Raw genomic sequence first — 25731 nt, forward strand, 5'->3', positions numbered from 1 at the left:
AGGACCCGGAGAAAACCCACGCAAGCACGGGGAGCATGCAAACTCCACTCAGGAAGGCCGGAGCTGGAATTGAACCCGGTATCTCTGCACTGTGAAGTCAGCGTGCTAACCACTCGACTACCGGGCCGCCCTTGTAGGGCATATGGATTGTTATTTTATTTTATGGCATTGTCGACGCAATTGCTTAACTGTCTGCCTTTCGAGCTAGATGGTTTACGTTAATCATATTTCCTGCAGGGTGATAGTATTTCAGGTTTTTGAAATCTTTTATTTTGAAATTATCCCATACGGTCATAAGCAGCTTTTATTTGTACCCAGTTTAAGGATTTCCGCGATCGGCCATTAACGACCTGAGTGTACACTGCTTTTGTAGTTCTCAATTCTTGGTTGGGTTTTGTGTAAACGTTGTAACATTGGCGAGTTCAACTTTATTCACGCTTATGAAACGGAATAACAAAGATGTCTGTTCCGGAACCACGTTTTTACTGCAACGAATGTTTGCTCAAAATCAGTGTTTCTCGCCAGCTTCGCAGTTAGCTTCGCGTAGCTTTGCTACCGTGACCAAGTGAAGGATTTACTTCAAACTTGCTATTATGCCTCGGAGAAAGAAAAACGAACAGAGCCCGATCAGAGTCCCCGGCGAGGCGCCTCCCGTGGGAGACTTCGGTCTCGGACCACCTCATGGTTACGATGTCGCATCGGCTTCCAACTTTTCATCCAGCAAAGGAAGCTCCGACAGGCAGAAAATTACCCAAAACATGCGAGATATATTCTCCCGCTTGGACCCTGAAGTTATACACATGGTGCTGTCTGAGGTTGACTTTAAAGGTAAAGCGCGTAATTGCTGGGAGTTCATTGAAAGGGCATGGAACTACCGTCCATTTAAATAGCACAGCGAACAGCGATGCCTCTTGGAAAACAAACGCTATTAAGAGTAGCGATCTATTTTACTCCTGCGATTTATTAATTTTGGTTATAAATTTGAGACTCCAAATATATTAAATCAACCATTTGGACAACCGTCTAATTGGTTTTGGTGAAGGGGTTACCCATTTTTCTGCACTGTAACTAAGCTGTTACAAATGTTGTCATTGCAAGACCGAGTCATCATTGCAGAACCCTCAAACCTCAGAAGTATTTGTTTTGTGCAACCTTTTTTGTTTCCTACGTAAAGCTCTTATTTGATTTCAAGTTAAGAAAACCTTTATTAGTCTCGCAATGGAGAAATTCCAGATTCACAGCAGCAAAATTATGAAAGGAAGAAGTAGAACAACAAAAAAATAGGAGCTGCTGGAAAGGCAGCCACTCTCGCGGCGCCATTTTGAAGTCAAAATAACAAAAATAACACAAGACAACACATAGGACAGAGACAGTCGTGCAATCTTCACCACTTTTCTGCATACACTTTGTTGTCTGAAGCAGTTATAGATGAAAGAGGAGAGGATCAAAGTGTCCTTTCACCAGTGGATCAGAGACATCATGCTGAAAAATGTGCACACGTCTGCTACAAGCAAAGTTTTGAAAGCAAACACAAAGCTGTAGCGTCCATTGACGAAAAGAGATTAGTTCACTTCTCCTGTCCCACATAATCCGCTTCAAACTCCAAGCCGCGACTCCCAGCTCCAAATCCGCATCGGATCGGACCGCATTTCCCCCAAAGTTGTTTGTATCCCAACAGTTGGTGGTTCCTCAGGGTTTCCGCTGTTAGCTCATCAACATGAATGTACAGTGTATCAATTAGGATGCCGACTAAGATAATAAATGAATGTTGATTATTTTGTCAATTTATCACATTTTCAATTTGATTGGAATTTCTGAATGCCCCTAACTCCTATTGAGTCTACATCAAGAACGTCTCTGCTTATGCTCTCCATTTTACATCACTTGCAAATGATAAGCAATTATTTTTACACAATCCCGATTATTTTTTAATATGTTCATGCCATTCCCTATCTCAAATGTTTAATGGTAATTTATGTGACAACATTGTAATAATCACATTCAAATAAATTGTCTTGTTGCAGTCGAAAATGCCATGGATTCCCTGTTGGAATTGTCAATTGCTGCTGAACTTGCAGCACCTGTTGGATCACCAGTGTCTGGCTTTGAGAGCACTGCTGCAGCCCTGCTTAGTCCTCGTCATGTTTCTCAACCTGTACGGAACCCTGGATCTTTGGAAGCAACAGAGCAACTCACCTTGCCATCATCTACCAGTCTGCTGACAGAAGAGTTGGACCTTCAAGTTGATCAGGAACTACAAAACTTGACTGCGCAACAGGAAGTTCAGATTAATAGCCAGTGTCCGTCTGCAGACATGACACTTTCTTCGTTATCTGCATCACAGTTTCCAGAGCAGGTTTTCTCTGAGTTGCTTCAGTTCAACCAAAAGGCTCAGTGTGGACGGGGCTCTGATGGGCATCCATGTCTTGAAGGAGGCTTGGTGCATTCTGAAGGTCCCTCTGCATTTGATGGGCTCAACACTCGGGAGCATGGCAGCGGTGACGGTCTGGAATCGGTTGTGGATTTCACACATCTAGTGGCAAAAGAGTCTGCAGACAAGCCAAAACCTCAGTTGGATCTTGTTGCTTCAGGGCGTCCCTCTGCCTTTCATTTGTATAAAAAGGATGAGTCATCTGAAATGTTTTTACAACAGGCTGGCCCCATGCCCTTTGAAAATAGACATGGAGGACTAGATTCTCAGGTGACCACACCATTGTGGAACCTTCATTCACCTGCTTTCCTTCCGCGTGTACATGGAAACAAAGGACCATGTTTTATCACTCCTATTGCACCTTCACACCCTCCAATTGGACATGCCTCACCCTGGACAGGCCAGTTCAGTCAAGCACCTCTAAGACATTCTGCTACAATTCCCAAATCCTGGGCTACGGAAACAGCTGCACATAATCCAGGTGGGATTGCACCTGCTCGGTCAAACAGGCTTTGTTTGGAAGGGAAGGTGCTAGTTTTGCTACGTGGCCCACCAGGATCTGGAAAATCCACTTTGGCTCGGTACGATACAAACAATATGACCAACACTTTCCAAAAGTTACAGCATTGGCAGTTGGAAAATGTATGATTTTTACATTGCTCTCATACTGAGCACACCAGTTTAGAAACTCTCGAATCAAATTGGTATATTTAATACTCAAATTAAGATTACAATCCAACTCCAGGGGAGTTTTGGGATACAAGTGTCCCAATTTATGAGATTTTGACGATAAAAGTGAGGGAGATTTCTTTTCTTGACTTGCGAGATTTGAGATTCAAAGGCTGAATGGTTGCAGTCATTGTCTGTACCTCACAAGCAGCAGTTTGGCAGATAGAGAAAAAATCTTTAAAAACGTTTTGAAACTGTTTATTGGAATTCCCAGTTGAAGTGTACAACCCCCCCCCCCAATATATATATATATATATATATATATATATATATATATATATATATATATATATATATATATATAAACACACATATATATATATATATAAACATAATTACATGTTGTCTATTCAGTTAGACTATTTTGCCTAATGCTAACAAACAATGCAAACACCATCAAATAGCTAACGAATAACATCGGTTTTGCAGTGTTATAACCCTTTAAACAATACAGTATATATTTTATTACAAATGGTGGAGCAACTCATAGATGTAATATAACAATACTCACATGACTATATTGTCTTTTACAAAAATTAGTTATTACATTGCTAAACAGAAGAAAAAAAATGATTAAATTCTGATCCGGCAGACATGACCAATGACCTCTGGTGAAATCACTTTGAAGTTCCTTATTTGTGTTTAAAATGGTAACACGTCTGAAGGAGATTGTACTAAAGCACTTCATGCTGCTGGATAGTGTCCGAGACTGGTAGATGGTGTTGGTGGCCTGATAGATTTGATCTCAGATCATGCTGATAAGCGATTGTCCATTCAAAATATTCATTTAATCTCTGCAGAGCTCTTGTGGAACATAATCCAGGTGGAGTTGCACTAAGCACTGACGACTACTTCACTGTTCAAGGGCACTATCATTTTGATCCTGCTACTCTGGGGGAAGCTCATGAGTGGAACCACAAGCGAGGTAAACACAGCTGTACAGTAGGCAGTTGTAATTAAATAAGATGGAGCAGTTATAACTGTAACCACTGAAAGAACAGATGCTACAGGCACTTCATCTGTCATCTCACCTTCACCTAATAGCCAAAGAAGCTTTTGAGAGAGGCGCTAACCCCATCATCATTGATAATACAAACATGCAGGGCTGGGAGATGAAGCCCTATGTGGCCCAGGTCAGTCACCTGCTTCCAATACCTTGAGTAAAATGCCCACGTCTTCTTGTTTTTAGCAATGTTACTATTTTTGTGGTGCTCCTGAAAAACGATTATTTCTACTTGTTAGGCATTGAAACATAATTACAAAGTGTTGTTTCGTGAGACGGACACTTGGTGGAAAAACAAGCCCAGAGAGCTAGAAAGGTGAGGAAGATCCAGGGATTAGAATAATCAAACATTTCATTGTCACTCGTCAAGACAGAAATCCCATATAAATCTTTGTTTTTATGGGGTGTTTTTTCACAGACGCAGCAAACATAGTGTGTCTGTGGAAACGATTCGCCGCATGCTGAATGGCTACGAGCGCTTTGTAACTGTCAAGTCCATTATGGGTGCATTATTACCCGAGTCGAAACAGCGCCTTCACTTGGAGAACAGAAATATACAGTAAGTGTGAATCACAAACAACAGCATCAGCCTTTTCTGTAGTATCTAACAGATTACATCTTTGTTTCAACATCAAATATACTGGCATTTCCTTGTAGCTGTACATAGATTTTAAATACAAGAAAGAAAAAAAAATCAATATATATTGATGTTCACCAATACGAAATACTTATATCGTGATATACTTTTCAGTCACATCACCCAGCCATAGCTGTGCATATTGTTGCATTAGTGCTTTGCATCATGAGATATGAGACATCTGCTATTTGACTGGCTTGATGGGTTTATTGCACATGGCTGGCATCGGCTGGAATCCTTGAAGCTCTAAAATCGTCACATTTCAGGAGACCCCAAAAATGTCATGTTTGTCCAACCATTAACATTGCATCATCAAATAAAACAAGCCAGTTTCAGCACAATAACTCGTTAAAAAAAAAAAACAGCTTTGGCCAGATTCTAGTGATATCCTCATTGCTGGGCCTCTTTGTACAAAATATACTACGTACATTCATTTTCATACAAAGGCGGATTTTCATTCGCCCACAACAATAATAATAATACATTTCATTTATAAGCGCCTTTCAAAACACTCAAGGACACTTTACAACCAAAACAAGAACAATAAAACCACAGATAAATCGGCACTTTGCAGCGGCCTTTTAAAGTGAAACAGCGTTCATTTTTCAATAACGGAGTAATGAAATTAATTACTTTAAACATCCTTACAATTTTGTTCCCGTTACTGATCACGTGAATTGCCACCTTATCTGTGCCTCTGCTTTAGACTCCCATCTGGAAATCTAGAAATATATGCCCCCTGTATCCCAGCATTATTTATTGATCTGCGACATACATGCATCGTATACATTTACGGCGACCGTGAGGGGGCAAGTTGGGCCTGTGGATAACTCCCCAGGTGGATGCCCGGAGCTACAGTCCCATTGGCCTCATCCTCTACACGCCCCCTGCCGAGGATTAGGCAGAGGCTCAGAGGGGATCGAGCTTTTTCCATTGCCTCCCTTTGGAATGACCCTCTGCCAAACATGAAGCAAGCCCCCCTCTTTCCATTTTTAAAACTTGTCTTAAAACATTTTTATTCTGTGACTTTTGACTCGGCATGAGACTCGGCATTGTTTTAGTGTATGGTGTTTTTACGTTACTAATTTTTTGAGTTTGCCTTTCATTGTCACCGTTGACATCTGACTTTCTTCTGTCCCTCAGGTGTGTGACTCCTGAAGCAAAATGTCCCGATCTCGTCAGTGAACCTGGACTGATGGACCGGCGTAAGAATTCCCAGTCTCAACTCTTTTCCTCTCTTCCCGATGTGTCATCTATTGATCATCCCAGCGAGGTGCACAAGTTGGAAGATAACCGCACTTCAACAGAGTCAATTGATTTCCAGCCAATTGGAAGAGTGTCAGAACATTCAGACAAGGATGTGAACTTGGAGTTGGGGGTTTTGGATTCTGAGCTGGATTCCCTAAATCAGCCTAATGGAGAACAGGGGATACCTGATTGTATTGTGGAATCGGTCATGAATGAAGACCAACATAGTAATGAACTCCCGGTGGCCTTCTCTGAGTCTATCAAACAAAGGTTGCCAAGAGAAAGACTGATGAGGAAGATTGATTCTACAGATCCGGTGAAAGATATTGACCAGTCGGATGACTTGCCCATGGAAAAAGAGCAGATGAATAAAGAGGCATCAGTGAGAAGTAGGGTAGAGGGAGAGATGTCCAATATTTTGCATTTTGTAGGTGACTGGCCGTCTGAAGGGCCCCTTGATCAGCGACAAGCAAGGAGAAATCAAAGTCGTAAAGACAGCGGGATGTCTAAAGAAGTCAGCAATGACAAAGGCAATGTGACCGAGTTCCAGAAACTCCTTGATCTCATTCAAACTGGTGTAGTTACTTGCCAGTCTGGTTCTTCTTGTTCATCACCTCTTTCTGTTTGCCTACAGCATAATTTGGAGACAGATGACAATCTTGAAGAATCCCTTAGCTGTTGGTCTGAGAGTGAAGAGAAGGGACAGAATAATAACACGGAGAAGAGTGGCAGAGTTGACTTACCAGACTGTATCTTAGACTGGAAAGCTGCAGAATCTTATCAGGGCAATGGGGAGATTTTAAAAACTGAAGATAAAACGAGTGCAACCACAGTTTTAGACATTGGTTGTGAAACGCAGTCTGACGCTGCTGCAGATACCTGGTCGGCTGTTGCCGCATCTAAATCCATAGGGCTGAAAGAAAGCTGTGGCACAGTGTTTGATATCGAGTTTGTGTTTGCCGGCAATACCAAGATAGACACAGAAAATTGCAAAGAGCAGACAGACAATGAAGTGACAGTGAAGCCTAAAAGCAGACGGTCTAGTGATGCCACTGACCCTTTGGAACTGGAGAGTTGTGTTCTCAGTGGATGCACTCAAGAGCGAAAGCAGCGTCAGAGTCGCAGATCAGGGAAGCAGTGCAAGCTTGCCCTCACCTTCACTCAGAACTGTCTGGTTCCATCTCTCAATACACTTGAATGTCCCAATGCCACATCAGAAATGGTTGACATTGGTCAGAGTGCTATCACCACACATCCTGACTGTGAGACCAGACTCAGTCCTAAACTAGATTTATGCACCAAGCTCAACAAAGATGACCTTGTGCAAACTGACTCACCTCTCTCTTCGGATAGAGATCGCCCCACCCAAACCGAACCTCAGGACTTTTCCCTCCTTTGGCGTCTTAATCGTCAAGACGGACGAGCAGATTCCGTTGTCGCTGCCAGCAGCAACCGCAGTGACATTACAATCCTACGTGGTGTCTCCTCACGATTTGTGCCAGAGGTTGCATCTGCAGTTTGTGCTGCTGTTGCAGTTCACCCATCCACTCAAAATACAGTACCATACCGCATGGTGCATGAGAAAAGCACACAGGTGGAGGACAAAGAATTTGTGGCAACTCATAGCCGTCTTGAGAGCCTGACTATCCTCAGTCGACATTTTAAGCTTGTTAGTTTCGATACGTTGGAAGACTTATATGACAAATGCCACCAAGATTTAGAATGGACAACCAACCTGCTACTGGATTCTGGAGAAAGGCTCTTCAGAGACGAGGAGGTTTTAGAGCACATGCACGAGGAGGACACTGTTAAAGTTGAACAGAGCACAACACTATTAGGAACATCATTGGTGACCAAGTTGGGGGATCAACTTCCTTATGCAGGTTCGACAGCTGGTGCCGATGTGCTTCAACAGTATGCACATGAGGTTGTGAACGAAATCGGGGAGGCCTCTGATACTGACTCGTCAGGATTTGTTGTCAAAGCTTCTCCAGCCCAAACCAAAAATCAGCTGGATGCACATTCATACACAGTAACAACTACTCCTAGCCTGCCTACTTTGGAAACACATGATGTCATTGAACACAAAGCATTAAGCGAGGATCCAAGTTTTGCGACTCCAGATGAGATTGCCAGTCTGGAAGAGGTCCACCGGCTTCTGCAAGCTGAACTGGATGATTTGGAAAGAGATGAAAGACAGAAGAAGGATGATAGGAGATCCATGGGAAATCAAGGTTGCAAAGTCCTGAACATTGACACTGTGGAGCTGAAACTGCCCACTGAGCTGGCATTGCAACTAATCGAACTGTTTGGGCCTGTGGGAGTCGAGCCAGGTAACAATACAAGTTACAGATTTTATGCAAATCAGTGACTTGGATTAGTCAATCAAAATTCACACTGATTGATGATAAGCATGTGCCCACAATGTTTAGGTACATGCACTTCTGAAGACTATGCTCTGCAGATGGATATGAACCTGGCTAAACTGCTCCACCAGAAGTGGAGAGAAACTATCCAGGTGAATAGCAAACCCTCGCAAACTAAACAATGGAAGCAGTAGCTGTCCAACTAGAAAATGTCTCTTCTATTTTGTCTCAATCTGAGCGGATCTATACAAGTTAAACCTGTTGTTTCATAGGAACGGCAGAGACAAGCAACTCTTTCCAGCCAATTGCTTCTGGACGGTAAGTTAAAACACGCCAATGGACAAAATAAACGAATCTCCCGATCAGTCGCTCAGCACAGTTGAAACAGGGGAAAACAATACAAAGAAAATAAAATAAAATCCCATTGTACACAAGTTGCATCTGCTTGACTTCATAATGCAAAATATGTCCAGGCCGCACGCCCAAATGTATGTTGGACCACCTCAGTCAAGTAATGAAAACCTTATTTAACCAGAAAATACAACCCACTTAGACCAAGATCTACTTTTTAAGGGTGATCTGGCCAGCAACGCAGCATGCAATTCAAGTTATAATAACAACGCAAAAAAAATAAAAAAATCAAAAGAGGGCAGGGCCGCAACGTTTAAGAAACATCTGTCAGCAAATCAGATAACAGTGACGTCACGGCCCTACAACCTAGCTTGCGTTTTTGGGGGAGGTTCTTAAAAGCGGCTCCATGTTAACTGCACGGCCACGAAAAATTAGAATGTAAAAGCAACCGCACAGGGCGGAGACAGGCTGTTTCACGGTGGAACTGGTGTAATCGAAAAGTGGCTTGAAGCAATGGGATATTTAAAGTCTTTAATGAACCAGGCATACATAAAGTGAGTGGAACGGTCCTACCACAAACAATATTGAGCAAAATTGTTTACTTTTCCATAATAGGATATCTCGCTTGGTTGATTTCAAATTAGCAATACACTTGTCAAATAAGGTAATGTTCATTAAAACATGCCAGTCAGCAAGAATATACAGCGAAGGGTTCCTATTTATTGACTTGAAATCCAAGCTGTGCCTTTGTAAATAAAAGAAAAGAACTAAAGAACCATATGAATTTACTGTAATGCTATATGAAAGTTGTAGCTGCTTTAAAATAATCATCAAAGCCATGGTGATCAAACTTTATATTTTAACTGATAAGGACGATTTTTGCACATTAACCACTTCATTTAGGTCCAGTTCCATGGAATGAAACTCAGATGTGCAAACCAACATCACATTTTCCGAGTGGCAAAGATGGAGGGATGCCAGTGATGGACCACTGGAATATGTCCCAGCCATGTGTCTCTCTACGGGACATTATAAAAGAGGAGCTGGCCATGCAGGAGAACATGAAGAAGGTAATCCACTGTCTAATTTCACACTTCTAATTGAGCTCCCTTTATGACATCCCTTCTTGCCCCATTAATTTCAGTCAAGACAAAATCGAGCAGACCTAAGCAGACGTGATGGGGCCTCCATGCTAAAAGAGGATCAGCTCTACTCCCGTTTCCCCTCCATTGACCGACATTTTCTCCATGATATATTCAGGGATCATAAGTAAGACTCAAACCTTGCTTTGAGTTATATCCATTTTCTTTGGCCCTCACAATAATTTGATGAATGCACTGTCAACCAGCAATGAAGTTCTTCGAAATGACTGATTAGTTGACATGTTTATTCTCTGCAGCTACTGCCTCAGCCAGACGGAGCTCTTTCTGAACTCTTTACTAGACCAGGGCCCTGTCAAGACCGTCGTCGCTCCAGAATTGCCTCACTCTGACCACCACAGAACTCCCAGCAAAGATAGAGAAAAGGTAGCTGTTGTTTACAAGAGCCAAAGAGATCCTCCATATGAACAAAAGTATTGGGTCAACTGGTTGCCATATACACCGACTATAGAATGGGAGACTTTTTACAAGATGTTGGAGTGTGTCTGTGGGGAATTTTTGTCATTTAATCCAGAAGAATATTGAGGTTGGAGGTTACCAATTCCTGACACGTGAGAAGGCCTGGTTCCCAATCGCTGTTGAAGTTACTCCCGAAATTGTTTTACACCCAACTCATCTACTTTAAGCAGGAATGTGATCATGCAGGAACAGAATAGGGCTGACTCCAAACTGTTCCCACAAAGTTAGAAGCATAGAATGGCTGTGTTGACCACATAACGACTGGGTTTCAAAAACTTCTGCTTTGTCCGTAACACGATTTTTATTGAACCGGTCTGGTATTTTAAAAGCAGCTTTTCTCTGTCCTCATATTTTTTTCTTACACTCTTAATTTCCCCCTTTTTGCATCAGAAACTTCCTGACTCTGATGTAGCCGACTCCCATAAGTATCAGGACATTGAGGATCCTGAGTACCAGGACTTCAGGGCAGAGGCCAGTCTGCAAAGAAGTCGGCAGATTGAGAGTTTTTCCAAAGCTGCAGCAGCTTACAAGCAAGGACATAAAGGGGTGGCTTCATTTTATGCACAGCAGGTACTCATCATCTTCTAAAAGTTACACCGTCTGTTCTTCCACTGTTCTGAGGTATGGGTATAATAAATAATTCAGAATTCTACTTGGTATGTGAAATGGTTTGATAATTACAGGGGGTCCTCTCTTTATGATGGTACTGACAAACAGTACAATGTTATGCGGTTACAAATGGCACACAATGAAGTAATTCGCACAGGAGCATAAGAATATGATGTCCTGATTGGTGCACTTACCATGCTGAAGTTCTTTTGACACAATCACTTGTCCCTCCAAAGGTCGCCGCACACCCCCGTTTCCTATGTGGGTTAAAAGCCCATCCCTGATTGCAAGTCTAATAATTTATGCAGAAAATACAGTACGTGATGCTTTGAGTTCTGTCATTTGTGTCACCGTTTCCAATAGGGACACTTACACGGGCAGCGGATGCGCGAGGCCAACCACCGCGCAGCCGTTCAGATCTTCGAGAGGGTCAACTCCTCACTTCTACCGAAGAACATCCTGGACCTCCATGGGTTGCACGTGGACGAGGCCCTGGAACATCTGCGCCGCATCCTACATGACAAAACAGCAGGTACATGGACTCGAGTCAGAACTTATCGTAGAAGGGAAGGATAGCGTGGTATAAATTGAGAGCAGTGAAGAGGTTGAATGAAAGAATAATTCCATTATCTGTGTAATTGTGCTTGTTGCTTCTTTTCAAATGTATTCTTTTAACTGCTTGGGTGCAGACTGTGAACAAGGTCTGTGTCGACCGCAGCTTTCTGTCATCACAGGAAGAGGTAACCACAGTCAGGGGGGCGTGGCCCGCATTCGCCCTGCCGTTATAAACTACCTCAACAACACAAATTACAGGTACACACACACACACTTTTCTCATAGTCTCGCTCCTTTACTCATATTCCTTATCCCGCAGGTTCACAGAACCAAAGCCGGGTCTCCTGTTGGTCTCTCTGAAGTAAAAAAGAAGCAATAGAGCATGCATGCGAAAGCCTCTACAAGGAACAACACTAACTAATATGCTCACACAGATCAGTATAGTCACTCTACCTCTTTCTCCTTGTGACTTACACTCCTGACTTAAAACAGCCCAAAAGTCATCAATATTTGTCAAACTGAAGGTATTGTACGTCCAAATGAGTAATTCTTCTATTTTACTGCAGCAATGATTATTTTTATACACCTGCTAAACAAGAATGCATCCATTTGAAAATATTTTATAGTGTGCCACTTTTACAGTTTTCTCCATATCTTTTAAGATATTTAAAGTCAAAGCTAATCATAAAAGAATGAGTGAATCACAAAAACGTTCTGGTTCACGGTTGTTTGTATTTTTAGATTGTATCATCATATGCTCAATTCGCATATATTTTGCTTTTTGTCATTAAAGTGGAAAAATACCAATACTTGAAAAGTAATGCTTATTCTGCAATGTATTGTAAAATTGTTCAAAATAATTTTATATTTTTCCATATCAATTTTATATTAATTGTTGTATAACCTAATAAAATATTTATACAATTAAGAATTTTACAGTTTCAGTTCATATTTTGTTGTCAAAAAACAGCAGTCTGTGCAGGGGCAACAGTAGCCCCTGCTGATCAGATACAGTACCGTAAGATTTGGTGAGATGGGATACCAGGCCAATATTGATACCTATGCTTTTTGAGTAATTGAGGTTAATGCATCAGGAAAGTGCAAAATCAGAATGCATTTTCATATTTATATATATACACACACAGTACATACTTTATATATACTGTGTATATATATATATATATATATATATATATATATATATATATATATAAATAAGCAATAGTGGGAACATCCTATATCAGAGTATGTAATTAGCATCTTCAGAAAATAGGTATACAGTAAATCAAACATTTTCATTTGGGACACATAACAATAAAGACACTTTGGCCTTGAAAGTATGACAAATATTATTTGAGAAATTTTCGTTTTTAAGCATATATTTTCTTTTGAATTACCGCTGCCGACAGTTTAAATAATCGTAGGAGTAAATTGAATTGATTTTCAAAATGAAATTCCGTGGGGTACGTCTTCATTGTTACTGATCACATGACCCACATGGGTATGCAGCTGCTCATGTCACGCTTGGCAGGGCTTATCTTCCTCTTAACCTGGTGAATTGGGGAGGCAAAGTGTGCCTGTTCCGCGCTGTGTCCACCCAGAGCAGCGTTTAAGTTGTCAGCCGTGTGGAGCAACACACAAACACTGAGTTGTATTTTAAAATGTAATTATTTATGTTGCCACGCGATTGGCTGACAACCGGTTCAGGGTATCTCCCGCCTACTGCCCAAAGACGGCCGAGATAGGCTCCAACACCCCCCGCGACTCTTGTGAGGATAAAGCGGTTCAGAAAATGGATGGATGGATGGAATTATTTATGTCTGTCATGAGCCGGTGTTTGGTAACAATACGCAAGTTACTCTCCAACCAGACAGCAATTCAAAGCACATATCTCATGTTAGATGCATAATGCAGGAATTGATATATTATGGCTGATGGCTCACGTTCGGGACTATTCCGCATCTTGACTAATCCTCATGAACAGATTCAAAAAGAACAAGGAAACCAGCAAATGTCATAACTGACTGCAAATTTGGAAAAAGTACACAGGAGTTTGCAGTTGCATTCCCCCTGAAATTTTGAGAAAAAGTACTGTCAGTGAGTTGCCAAAATATGAACGTATTGTAAAATGCCACAGCTGTGGGGGAGGGACGTGTGACCCTCCTCTCACTGACGAGCGGATGTGCTGTACTTGTCAGTTCTTGCCTTCTTTTTTCAGCTGCTTTTCTCTTCGTTACCTGGCAAGTGGTAAAATATATACAGCACCTTTATGTTTACACTTTTTAAGCGCAGTCTTCTCATTTATTGCTGGGTGGGGAGGTCGGAAGTAAGTAAATAAAAGGGTCGACGAAACGGCAAACCTTTCAAGGCCTTTTTGGGAGACATTCAGCTCAAAATGGCAAGACTATGAAAAGACAGAAGAATGGTACGTATTTATTTGAATTTTCTTTAGTAATGTAAAATGAGATACGTAAATCATGTTAAATCTGAAGCAAGTTGGTTTTCAATACTCCTGTGAGAAAAGGCCCAAATACACTGGAAAGTTCAGTTTGGCAAAGAAACTACTTATGCTATGTTTAAAGTTAATTTCTTCTGACATGTATTCATGTTATCTTTGGCTTGGTGAGCTCCGAAAGCTCAATGAAGGCATTAAAAATAATAACAGAAAAAAAATGAGTGAACCAATGATCACGAATCATAATATAGTGAGAAAAACAGCCGCATTATCATACAATGAAGTTCCCAACAAAGGTGAGGTCATCTTAAAATTACACAGAAGTGCTTCCCGACAGCCTGCTTAACAGTCCTCACCTTAAAGCTACGATGGCGCTACGCCGGGCTAAAGGCGGGCAGAATATAGCACCATCAATAATATGAGTAATGCCGCTTTTTATTGGATATTATAACATCTATTTTAAACTTATTTTATCAGCCCCACTACGTATTTGGTCAAGCCCCCCTTTCGATCCGGGAGAGGAAAAAAAATCCTGGAGAGAAGTCGTCCATGCCTTCAAGCATATACACTCTCATGCTTTTAATGTCAGGGTGTAGGTCTTGTAAATTGTAATAGAACAGCATTTGTTGTATTTACTTTTATTTTTAGAACATGTAAAACTGTACCATTTGATCATGACTTTATTCTATTTTCCTTTATTAGGGTCATACGGTATTCTAATACGCTTGGGGAAAGTACTAATGGTGGCACTGTGTTTGTGACACGGTAGGGCAAAGCCCGGAATTGTGTTACTGTAGACTTTGAGCGACATATACGTAGCCCGTTGCTCATATCGGTTTTTCATGTCTTCCTCAGAACACCTGTCATCTGGCCTTCTTCATCTGTTGACATTCCACAGGCACAACCAACAAGGTCCACAACACAAAGACAAACGGGACATCGAGAAAGGTTGTTAGAGGACAATAAGCAATCGGGCCTTACATTTTAAAACGATGGAACTATATGAACTTACAAAGAACAGCTTGCAGTGCCTTTAACCAACTCGAGGCTGGCGTGCTTCTCCGGAACTGAAACAAACTGTTCAGATGATCAGCCGTAGAAATGTCTGTCAAGTGTGTCTTGGTTGGGGACTGTGCGGTGGGAAAAACGGCCCTCCTGGTCAACTTCACTTCAGGAACCTTTCCTGACATCTACAGGCCCACGGTGTTCGACAACACCGGGGCGGAGGTCTACATGGATGGTGTTTTGATCAGTCTGGGCCTGTGGGACACATCGGGCCAGGACAACTTCAGACAGATCCGACCCCGATCCTACCAGCAGGCCGACGTCGTGCTCGTGTGCTACTCTGTGGCCAACCGCAACTCTCTGGCTAACGTACAGAGTAAGTGGATAGCAGAGGTTCGGGAGAACTTGCCCACGACGCCGGTGCTGGTGGTGGGCACCCAGACGGACCTGCGGGAGTCGAGTGCGCATCGGGGCGGCTGCATCTCTGCGGCAGAGGGGAGGCGCGTGGCTCGGAATGTGCACGCCAAAGGCTACCTGGAGTGTTCGTCCTTGACCAAGCGAGGGGTCCAACATGTTTTCGAGTGCGCCGTGCGCACCGCCGTGAGCCACAACAGGAAACAGGCCAGACGACGCATGTTCAGCATGAACCAGTGCAAAGTCTTTTGAGATTGTGTCATGAATTAACCACTCGCAGGGCGCTCTTTGAGTGACCAGGAATTTCAAAACTTCTACCGCAGACAATTACTGAGATCATACTCTGACATTTTAGTTTTGTTACTCTGAAAATGTGTATCAGTACTTCTGAAAATCACATTTTGCTGTTCAAAAGTTTTTTTTTAATTTTTCTTTTTGGCGATTGGAGTCATCAGAGTATTGCGCGCGTGTTCGAATATATCATAAGGCTAAACGGTCTGCCGACTTGGTGGAGGGGCGCATCCGTCTGCCTTCGGTGCAGGCAGCATGGGTTCGTTTTCCCACTCAGTGATGGTGTGAATGTTTGCCCACCTCAATGGAAAAGCAGCGTATGTGCCCTGTGTTTGACCAGCAACAGTCCAGGATGAATTATGCTTCAATTTTCGCTAGTCTCCAGCATGACACTGAACAAAATAAGCGGCTGAGAGAATGGGCGGACGGATGCCTTCAGAATGATCCATTCAATTGAATTCGCTTACCTTTGAAAGTCATAGTCGTCATATTTATTTAATGAAGGACAAATATAGTAATGCAACTTTTTTTATTGACTCTGCCAAAAGTATAAATGTTCCTGTTCATTTTCATCCTATTGTTTTACTTTAACAAATATGTCACAATGTTTAATTTGAATGTTGCCCCTTTAAGACTTAATTCAAATGGACCCCAACAAGATTATTCCTTGTCATGTATAATTCATTTTATTGTGCCGTTTGCTTCTGAGACTTCCTGAATGTAATTTTTTTTAATGATTTTTAAATTTTTTTACATCCAACAGAAAATCCACATAACACACACAAGGCTTCCAAGCTACATAGGGGAACATTACGGCGTTAGCAAAGAGAGGATTAATTACTTTTGAATTGTTCCAATGTTATATTCTCGTTCATAACATAACAAAATAAATCTTATACAATGGTTTATGTTGTTTTCAAATGACATTTTTTTTTTTTGCTGCAGTGGAATGTTCAAATTGGTTGCTGTATATTGGCTAGTTCGAATTTGGCCAATGGAGCCGTGTACTTTGACAAGTGAATATTAATTTTCACCATTTGTATGATCCGCTATGTTCTGTCGTCAGGGAATATAAACTGTAGATAGGGTCTCGGGTCACTCACTGTTAGTTTGACCATCAATCTGAGTTGAAGCCATTTTGTCAACTGTTACTGGTAACCCTCAACATGCAGTGCATAATAAAGAGATGAAGAAAAAATACATTTACTGGATGTGCTTAATTTTTAAGCTTTGTCTGCTGTCAAGCCGTGTGCTTTGCGTTTAAATTGCAGTTTAACACACTGATTGTAAGACAACATTGCTTTCCCAAAGACCACTGGAGATTGAAAGGTGCAAATAAGTTCGATCAGCACTGGTAGTGCAAATCCTTCCATATTTGCATTTTGTGAACAGCGGATGAGGATGACGCCACACTTCTTTTAAAGGATATTCCGGAATATACCGTAACCACATCCCACCAAATGCATACACGTTTGTGCAAATACATTACCTTATCTAGGTTTACATTTTTGACACAGCAAACCTTTTCTGAAGTACACCATCAGAATCTAATAAGAGCAAATTGAAGAGCTGAATAATCTGTCGTAAAATAATGCCTTCTTTTCACACCGTCAGGGAGATACAATACTGTATGTTTATTATTGTGATTGCCGATAGAAATGTAGTGGCACTGTATATCATTGAAACACAAAAATGTTACGCGTTGATCATTATAAGCAAGTGTATCTACCACCCCGTAAAGAATAATGACACAATGTTGACCATCATACTGAATATTCTGCCGCACTCACGTCACTAAATTAGGTAACCAAACCGTGAGAAACACCTGTACGTTTGATGCCGTGCAAACTACAACAATCATCATAAAATCCAAAATGTGCCAAATGTGACCATTTATTTTTATGAAGCAAGTTTATTAGATTGTGGTGTTTATTTTGAAGTAAAGTGTAAAGCAGTATACATTGGAATGGGCCTTGAAGTTTTTCAAACGTAGAAAAATTCACTTGGGTCTGCTGTGATCTTTTCTTTATACTGCCATTTTGCTCGCATGCACTGTCACCGCAAAACCTTATCCCCCCCTATCTAAAAAGTACAGACACACACGAAAAAAAGCAAACGCTCACACGGGTAATGTGATGAGCAAATCGAAGTGAATTGCCACTCTACAGTATGTTAAAAGTGAAGTAAAAGCACAAGTGTAACCATGGCAACATTTCACAACCAAGCTGTGCCATCAACCTTCTGTATGCAAACGAAAACGGAAAAAGAACACCAATTAGATTTATTCAGCCATGCTTCACATGCAATTACAATACACCGAGATTAAAATGTAAACACTGTTTGAATACAGAAAATGGAATGGGATCCAAATAAACGGCCCTCCATGTGCTGCACACAAGAACATCTCTGCAGGAGAGAAATGGCCAAAAATCCAAAATATCACCAGGATTTTCCTTTACTTAAAAAGAAAAATGACGCGTTGAATTTACTCCACTTAATTTTGTCAAGCGGTTGCACAAAAATTAACATTGAAATAGATGTAAAGTACAGTATATTAAAAATGTATCTGCTTCCAGATTATTTGACATCATGCAACCAACTGACTAAATTGGATATATTCAACCAAAACTTTTTGTATTGTTGGTGCGATATTGAGTAACATGGGCAGAATTTCCACAATACAGAGGGCCTTAAGTCAAACCTAACTGATAGTAAATGTACCTGTGCAGAGGGCTGCTGGCGGGGGGATTAAAATTGACAAGTGAAAGTAAAGTAATTGAGACGCGAGAAAATCGTAGTTCCAGTTTGCACTATTTAAGTGGTAGGACCATTCGTGATACTTTTTTTTGCAGGCACACCTTTGGGGATCAAAATTCCCCATAAAATAACAATTCCCGAATTTGTTTTACCATTCTGACATTTGAACTGCGCATTCCGTGTGCAACGTGATGCTTGTTTGTTCGTTGGTATTAATGGTAAATTTAACAAAGGATACAAAACAACACCTGCATCGACAAAAAGCCTCCACGTACTCCTGATGCGTGCATCCGTGTAACCCACAAGGCCGCAACATGCGTTATCGTACATGTGCAGACACACACACACACACTCACGTGTTGACACTCAGGAAACACCTGGGATATGCGAGCAGCATTTCTTCCTGACATTGACCTTATTTGCCGTTTGTGGAGGGATTCATCTCAATCTCCTTGAGTATACTATCAACTCCATACAGAAAAGTCTGCGTAGTGTGAAGAAAGATTAGATTATGGAGAACAAGTGAATGTCAAAAAAAGCCCCAAAACCCCAGACCCGACAGCCCGCGTACACCAGATGTCCCAAAAGGGTAAGTCCTTTTCATTTAAATATGTCTGCAGTTTGATTTGACAAGAATTTACTTCTTTTTAAAATTGCCCTCACAGTGGCGACAATTTAAGCCTGCAGCAGATGTACATTATATCTCGGTTGCAACACACCTAATTATTTACAGTTCAATCCTTCGAGATTAAGAGTTTCAAAATTAAAACTTGGCAGTCAACCAGCGTGCCAAGAGATTGTTCGGGGAGGTTCAATTTCGGCTTGGCCCTCCTTTCTGACGACTGAAGTTTACATTACGAACTCTATTCTTCTTTTTCAAGTTCTTTTGTCAAAGACTCCCCCCCCACTGTGAGCTGAAATCTGATGCCGGGATCTGTGTTCAGTCCATTGGTGTGTGACATGTGTCACATGCTCCCAGACATGTGTGCTGGTGTTGGCTGACCTGGCACATAGAGGGTCAGCGTGTGTGTGTGTGAGACATTGATGTGTGCCATTGTATCGGCGCGTGCTGTTCAAAATGTCACACAGCTTCTTATACGAGTGGCTTATGCAGCGGGCATCCCGTTTCACATACTGTCTGCGATATGTGATCGTGCCATTGTACCCTGGGTGTGGAGGCGGTATGTGTGTGCGGCAGCTCCAGTAACAGAGCAGCCATCGCACGTATATATACACTCTGTGACAGAGGCAAACGGCGACTAAAAACTAATGAAGCATCGACGGCGATGACAAGAGGCGAGTTTCAAGAGTTGAGTGCATGTGGATGCTCTGAGCTCGCGGGGGACAGAATGGAGTTCAGAGAAGACTGACATGTAGAATCGGGCTCGGGTTGTCTCAAAACACGCATCGCTCCAGCCACGCCCTCATTTTGTTGAAAATGAAACAGGCGGCACTGATTGCTTGGATCAGCCTTCTGGTGCGAGGTCCGTTTTGCATGATAGACCCCGTTTTTGTCTGATGCATCAAGAAATGTTTTTTTTTTTTTTTTAATCTTCCTTCCTGTTGCCCGACAGTGTCTCACGGTGCCCGGGGACATTTCGCTCGCAAACTTCTGAATGACCTGATGGAGGACTACTCCAATGCTCTGAGGCCTGTCGGGGACACCGACAAAGCCCTCAATGTCTCTCTTCAGATCACTCTGTCCCAGATTAAAGATATGGTGAGTGGAAAGGAAACTACCTGTGGGTAATCTTAAAACCCGCCCAAGTGCATCATTGAGTCATATGATGAGCGCACAGTGAATCTACTTCAAATGAGAACTCACTGGGGGTAGGCTATCACAATACGAGAGACTGCCTACAAGACTGTGCCACTGAAAAACGCCATTGCAATGCGCCTGCAGTAGATTATTTCAACGATAAATGTGAACATTTTGCACATCATTGCTGGCGGATGATGAATGTGCATGTCCCTTTATTTTTAGGATCAATTGAAAAAAATTGTTGAAAACAAAGTATTTCTTGGAAAAAAAAAGACCAAAAAACCCCAAAACTAAACCGAACTTTAAGTCAATCTTTCCTTCAATGCTGAATATTTGAAACGCCAGAATGCCTACAAGGCCTTTGCGAAAGCAAAGACTTTCCTTGACATCTCAAAATCCACATCATTCCTCACAATATCTGATTAATTTGGCCTCAGAAGATAGTTCACCACAAAATGTTGGGCAAAACAACGGCCAGTGGGGAAGTCTGATGGCGCTGTTGAGTTGAAATATTATTTTTCCTCAATATGTGTGGGACTTATCATATGTAAAATAACAATTCTACTCCTACTAATAATATAAAATGATTCATATTTTTTTTAAAATCTTGAACGTAAATCATTCTTCCACTTTCTTGACTTGTCATTTCCAATTGGTTTCAACTGGGTTGGTCTTAAAATACAGCAATTTTATACGTGCAGTTATTATTTAATACAGATTGGGGTTTTTTTCAGCATTAAAATTTTGAGGCTAGCTATACGTTTTCTTGGAAAAAGAAATCCTGGTCTCATGGCAGACTATTCTGCTAAAGTTAAGCAACAGACTTTGCATTTCATTAATTTTTACCTAGCCTTTTGGAGGAGTAAAGGTAATGTTGGGCTAAACTGTCAAATCATTTTTCTTAAATGATGAAATCAGCCACAACCTTGAATCAGCGGGTGTAATTATGTAAATGTGTGTGAATGTAAATAACAGTTATTCAGAAGCTTAAAGGATGCGTGCAATATATTTTCTATGTGCGCGTGCAGGACGAGCGAAATCAGGTGCTCACCACATACCTGTGGATCAGACAGGTGTGGCACGATGCCAACCTGAAGTGGAACAAGGAGGACTATGACGATCTGGAAATGATCAACATTCCGAGCGACTTGGTTTGGAAGCCTGACATCGTCCTCTATAACAAGTTAGCAAACTCAAAATCACGACATATTAAGTAGTAGTAGTGTAGGCTGTCTTCATCACTTCACTTCCTTTACCCCACAAACAAAGCACGGACACCATCATTCCTAAAGGCAGCTTTGTCTCCATCTGACTTGGGTCTGACGTGTGTTCAGAGCAGATGAGTCGTCGGGTCCATCCAACACCAACGTGAAGCTGCGCTACAACGGTGAGATTGTCTGGGACTCCCCAGCCATCACGAAGAGCACGTGCGTGGTGGATGTTTCCTACTTCCCTTTTGACTGGCAGCAGTGCAACCTCACATTTGGCTCCTGGACGTACAATGGGAACCAGGTGCGGAGGAGCAAAATTACAATGGATCATGTGAAAGTAGAAATCCAAACTGTTCCAGTGAGTTGCAAGCACTGAATCACTAACCATGTCAACCGCGGTCAATTTTTCTCAAGGTGGCCCTCAGAGGAAATAGTTTCGACATGCCAGATTGAATCCTTTGTTGCGTTTGCTTTCGTTCAGTTGCCTCTTTCGCACAGGTGGACGTTAGCTTGGGGATGGACAGCGGCGACCTGTCTGACTTTGTGGAGAACGTGGAGTGGGAGTGTCACGGCATGCCGGCGGTGAAGAACGTCATGATGTACGGCTGCTGCTCGGACCCTTACACTGAAGTCACTTACACCTTGCTCCTGAAGCGCCGCTCTTCCTTCTACATCTTCAATCTGCTCTTGCCTTGCTTCCTTATCTCCTTCCTGGCGCCACTGGGCTTCTACCTGCCGGCTGACTCCGGGGAGAAGGTGTCGCTGGGTGTCACCGTGCTGCTAGCGCTCACCGTGTTCCAGCTGCTGGTGGCCGAGAGCATGCCGCCAGCAGAAAGCATGCCCTATATAGGTTAGTCGCAGTCCACAAGATACTCATGTTCAACAATAACATGGCACACTGTAGATCCAAAGTCCTAAATTCTGTCTCCATAGAACTGCAATTATGAGCCTATTTTGCTCATGATGCAAATGTTACATTTAAAAACTAAAGCGAAACTGCAAAATGATTCAAAAGATGTGGTTAGCATGTCCTGCAACTCACAGGGTTTGAATCTTGGCTTCCCGTGGGGAGCTTGCATGTCGTTTCTGCAGTTATTCCTGCTTCCTCCCACAAAAAATTGTCCCCTGGGTGTGAATGTTTGTTTGTCTGTCTGTGCACTGAAAAAAAAAAGAAAAAGAAAAAAAACATGCTAAATTTACTCCACTTTATTTCATCAAAAGGTTGCACAAAATACAATCACCTGGATATGCTGTATAGTCTCCTTCAAAATGTATCTGGATCCAAATGATTTTATTGTATTCAATTGCTCGACAAAGTGAACTTGAGTAAATTCAACAATAATTTTTTTCGGTGCCCTGAAATTGGCTGGTGACCAGTGCAGGGTCCACCATGCCGACATCGCCTCTCGCCCAAAGCCAAGCGGGTTAGCTTCCAGCTCACCTGTAAGGGCAAGCGGTATAGAAAATGGATGCATTTATGGACAAAAGCCTGAAAAGATTTTTCATTTAAAAAAAAATAAAATGAAAAATTATTTTCATACCCATGAAGGTGGGAGAAAATGCTTAAGGAAAGTGTCTTCTTTCCGTTTTTTCCCAAAGCCACTTTACTCAATAATGTGATTGATCAACAATCAATTCCAAAAAGAAGTCCGAACATGTTTTTTTTAGATGGGTTTCGTTGTTTTGGTTTCTTGCAGTCTACACAAATTCGAAACAAATAAAGACGATACAAAAAAATTAAGTAAATTAGTTCTGATATCGATCCATGATCTTGCAAGTGTACCTAATATTGTGGCTAGTGAGTAGTCGTGATCTGGTAATTCGGCTTTTCATAAATTTACCGCAGTGTAAAAAAAGCAAAAGACTAAATAAAACTGGAACCCCCCCCCCCCCCCCCAAAAAAAAAAAACCCACAAAAGGTTGTTAGGAGTAAATGTGCAAGTGTTACCCTTAACAAATTCCTTCCTCTTCTCTAGGGAAGTACTACATCGTCACCATGACCATGATCACCGCTTCCACATCTCTCACCATCTTCATTATGAACATTCATTTCTGTGGAGCTGAGGCCAAGCCAGTCCCCCAATGGGCTAAAGTCCTCATCATAGATTACATGTCCAAAATATTTTTTGTCTATGAGGTCGGGGAAAACTGTACCACTCCTGAGTGTGAGAAGAGCCCCCTGTACCATGACGAAACCTTGAGTGACGCAAGCTTCGACCCTCACCACTGTGACACCCACCACTTTAACTGCGACGAGTACAAACGCAGCGACGGCCACGGCATCCATCATTACAGCCAAGATCGCAATAAACAGGCAAATGGCAAAGTAAACAACAAAGACCGTGGCAAGAACCACACCTCTCAACCGGGATGGGCAGAGGTGAAGAGAGAGGCGGAGCAGCGTTGCCACCATTATGTGACAAATGATGAAGACTACACGGCTGTTCCTCAACCTCCGTACCTTCAGCATTTGAACAGAGGACCGACGACGCAGATCTACTATCCTGAGGAGAAGCACCAGATCTTGGCCTGCCCCTGCAACTGTCGCTGCCTCCAACACAACCAGGTACAACTTAGCTGGGGATGAGAACCTTGTTCATTAAAGGCGCAGTGAAATTTCAAGGAATCAGAGCAATGTTGGAATCAAATCTTCCTGCCTGACTGCTAACCCACCGCATAACACTCATGAACTCAAAATGAGAGGTTTTCGGTTAATTTGTCAAAAAACACTCAACCGTCTGGACATCGTTTCCTCATTCCATTTTCACTTGGCAAATCAAAAGCACTTACAACTCACCGATCGTCTTGTTGTGACTTTTTTTATTCTAACGCAAAAATGAAATCTTGCTGGGTCTTTCTTACTTCAATTATAGGCTCAGATAAATTTTCCAAAATTGAAAAATGGGATGTTTAGAAATGAGCAAATAGCGAAGGTACGTTAGCTGCCAATCAGTCTGGACCACAACCCATAAAATATTACTGTATATCAAGGACAAATTTGGTTGAAGCGTTGTTGCAATAGGCCTCATATATTACTTCATGCAATACATGTTACTGCTACTACTACTATCGTCAGCCATGCGTTTGCTCCTGTCGCAGGTGTATTCAGTCACATTTTTACCATTGGGCAATCATATACAAGGAGTCATGTCTTTGTTGGTAAGCATGCCCCCCCCCCCCAAATAAATAAATAAAACAGGGACTAGAAGAAAAACATTCCCAAACTGATTGTGACTGCAGCAAAAGTAAATCTTGCAAGTCGATGGAATGCATGCATCCTATTACAATAAGTAAGATCAAAGTACAAATGAGAAAATAAGTATATATTTTTTTTCCGACGGAATATTACATGGATTTGAAACCAAGCCAAATCGTGGCGGTCCATTTCAACGGCTCTTTTCCATGTCCCGCCTTAAGGTAGTGAAGAACATCCAGTTCATGGCAGACTGCTTCCGCGAGCAGAGGACCACCTGCGCCAAGGCTGCCGAGTGGAAAAAGGTTGCCAAGGTGATGGGTCGATTTTTCATGTGGATCTTCTTCATCATGGTGTTCCTCATGAGCATCCTAATTATCGCCAAGGCATCCTGACAGTTTGTTTTTCCAACACTCATCCACAATTAACCCCCCCGCATCACCCAACTCCCATCTTAGAGTTGGAACGAATCCGAACCGTTTATCGACAGTACAATGAAAGGTGTTTCATATGTCAGTATTGTGCGCCGTTTGCGTGACGTCACTTTGTTTACTGTGACATTGTGCTTGGACATACAAGACATGGAGGGATCAGTAAAACAATATACGCAGGCTACACCAAGACGTGGCACGGACTCTCCATTATTGATGGTCTGTAAGACGGGCGTTCAGCTATAGGCATGACAAAGCTTAAGCTCATTAGCCACTCCATTGAGGGTACTTGCACACTCTTACACCGTTTCACACCATTCACTCTGTCTTCAGACCACTTCCGTCCTAACGCTTCCTGGAGTTAACGTCACGTCGAGCATCCACGTTTGTTTTAATGAAACTAGATGTGAACAAACTATCAAGAAAATATCAAGTAATAGTGTTCTTTTATTATTGAATGTAATAATATTTATGAATAAAGATGAAGGCGCCCTGGTGCTTTCTGGAAAAGCAAGCAATCACCTCACCTTTACAGAGATTAAAAAAAAACTAGGACTTTGATCTTATTGACTACAAGCAAGTCATGCAACTTCCCATCGAATTGAACATCAACCTGATAAACACGAGTCACACACACACACACACACACACACACACACACAAT

At 42.0% G+C, this 25731-nt stretch overlaps 3 protein-coding genes across 5 annotated transcripts; all 3 read left to right on the forward strand.

Annotated features, from left to right (window-relative positions):
* The first annotated feature begins 308 nt into the window (after positions 1-308).
* Positions 309-12479, forward strand: n4bp2 (NEDD4 binding protein 2). Of its 2 annotated transcripts, none has more exons than XR_007966363.1 (16): positions 309-828; positions 2025-3012; positions 3961-4085; positions 4205-4293; positions 4403-4479; positions 4582-4722; positions 5944-8381; positions 8481-8566; positions 8687-8732; positions 9669-9835; positions 9910-10034; positions 10165-10291; positions 10775-10954; positions 11357-11525; positions 11712-11806; positions 11868-12479. XR_007966363.1 is itself a non-coding variant. In XM_052085194.1 (16 exons), the coding sequence occupies exons 1-16, from the start codon at positions 594-596 to the stop codon at positions 11911-11913; spliced, it is 5163 nt and encodes a 1720-aa protein (XP_051941154.1). In that variant the 5' UTR covers positions 309-593; the 3' UTR covers positions 11914-12479. The 2 variants fall into 2 exon arrangements, 1 of the variants encoding a protein (XP_051941154.1); XM_052085194.1 differs by having other exon boundaries at positions 11683-11806.
* Positions 12480-13702: 1223 nt separating this feature from the next.
* rhoh (ras homolog family member H) lies at positions 13703-16913 on the forward strand. Of its 2 annotated transcripts, none has more exons than XM_052084782.1 (2): positions 13703-13973; positions 14902-16913. In XM_052084782.1, the coding sequence occupies exon 2, from the start codon at positions 15105-15107 to the stop codon at positions 15672-15674; it is 570 nt and encodes a 189-aa protein (XP_051940742.1). In that variant the 5' UTR covers positions 13703-13973; positions 14902-15104; the 3' UTR covers positions 15675-16913. The 2 variants fall into 2 exon arrangements, with proteins under 2 accessions (XP_051940742.1, XP_051940741.1); XM_052084781.1 differs by having other exon boundaries at positions 13705-13973; positions 14859-16913.
* Positions 16914-18825: 1912 nt separating this feature from the next.
* chrna9a (cholinergic receptor, nicotinic, alpha 9a) lies at positions 18826-25698 on the forward strand. Its single transcript, XM_052084783.1, has 7 exons — positions 18826-19059; positions 20045-20190; positions 21261-21415; positions 21567-21744; positions 21942-22293; positions 23420-24009; positions 24861-25698. The coding sequence occupies exons 1-7, from the start codon at positions 19047-19049 to the stop codon at positions 25029-25031; spliced, it is 1605 nt and encodes a 534-aa protein (XP_051940743.1). The 5' UTR covers positions 18826-19046; the 3' UTR covers positions 25032-25698.
* The last annotated feature ends 33 nt before the right edge of the window (positions 25699-25731 follow it).

The sequence above is a fragment of the Hippocampus zosterae genome, chromosome 13, assembly GCF_025434085.1.
Source record: "Hippocampus zosterae strain Florida chromosome 13, ASM2543408v3, whole genome shotgun sequence".
NCBI classification, from domain to species: domain Eukaryota; kingdom Metazoa; phylum Chordata; class Actinopteri; order Syngnathiformes; family Syngnathidae; genus Hippocampus; species Hippocampus zosterae.